This window comes from Corvus brachyrhynchos, unplaced genomic scaffold (genome assembly GCF_000691975.1).
Source record: "Corvus brachyrhynchos isolate BGI_N302 unplaced genomic scaffold, ASM69197v1 scaffold1513, whole genome shotgun sequence".
NCBI lineage: Eukaryota > Metazoa > Chordata > Aves > Passeriformes > Corvidae > Corvus > Corvus brachyrhynchos.
In genome coordinates, this window is record NW_008236998.1 from 33,811 (window position 1) to 34,695 (window position 885).

General features: G+C 65.6%; 1 protein-coding gene across 1 annotated transcript in view; it reads right to left on the reverse strand.

The window, feature by feature from the left end:
- Position 1: 1 nt before the first annotated feature.
- The window catches only part of LOC103611876 (mucin-2-like), a gene marked incomplete at its 3' end in the record, with an annotated part of 4,474 nt that continues 3,590 nt past the window's right edge, over positions 2 to 885 (reverse strand). The window contains exon 2 of the mRNA XM_017728660.1: positions 2 to 885. Coding sequence (XP_017584149.1) covers positions 2 to 885 — 884 coding nt within the window.

The window sequence follows — 885 nt, forward strand, 5'->3', positions numbered from 1 at the left end:
TGATGGGCGTTGTGGAGGTCCCCAGGGTGGCCGTGGAGGTGCCCAGGGTGGTGGGTGCTGTGGGGGCCCCTTGAGTGGTGGTGGAGGTCTCCAGGGTGGTGGACGTTGCTGTGGGGGTCCCTTGGGTGGTTGTAGAGGTCCCCAGAGTGGCAGTGGACGTTGCCGTGGGGGTGTCCTGGGTGGTGGATGGCACTTGGGTGGTGGTGGTGGGTGACGTTGGGGTCTCCTGGGTGATCGTGGGTGTCCCCAGGGTGGTCATGGAGGTCCCCAGGGTGGTGGTGGCCGGTGCTGTGGGGGTCACTGGGGTGGTTGTGGAGGTGCCCAGGGCGGTGGTGGTGGTCCCTTGGGTGGTCATGGGTGTCATGGAGGTCACCTGGGTGCTCGTGGAGGTCCCCTGGGTCATCGTGGTGGTCTCTGGGGAGGTGGTGGACACTGGGGTGGTCACCTGGGTGGTTGTGGAGGTCCCCAGGGTGGTTGAGCTCTCAGTGGGGTGCACCAGGGTGGTCGCGGTGGTCCCTTGAGTGGTTGTAAAGGTCCCCAGCGCGGTGGTGGACATTGCCGTGGGGGTCTCCTGGGTGGTCGATGTCACTTGAGTGGTCGTGGAGGTCACTTTGGTGGTAGGGGACGTTGTGGGGGTCACAGGGGTGGTCATGGAGGTCTCCAGGGTGGTGGACGTTGCTGTGGGGGTCACCGGGGTGGTCGTGGAGGTGCCCAGGGGGGTGGTGGAGGTCGTCACGGTGGTCGATGGCACTTGAGTGGTTGTGGAGGTCACTTTGGTGGTGGACGTTGCTGTGGGGGTCACCAGGGTGGTTGTTGAGGTCCCCAGGGCAGTGGATGTTGTCGTGGGGGTCACCAGGGTGGTCGTGGAGGTGCCCAGGGTGGTGG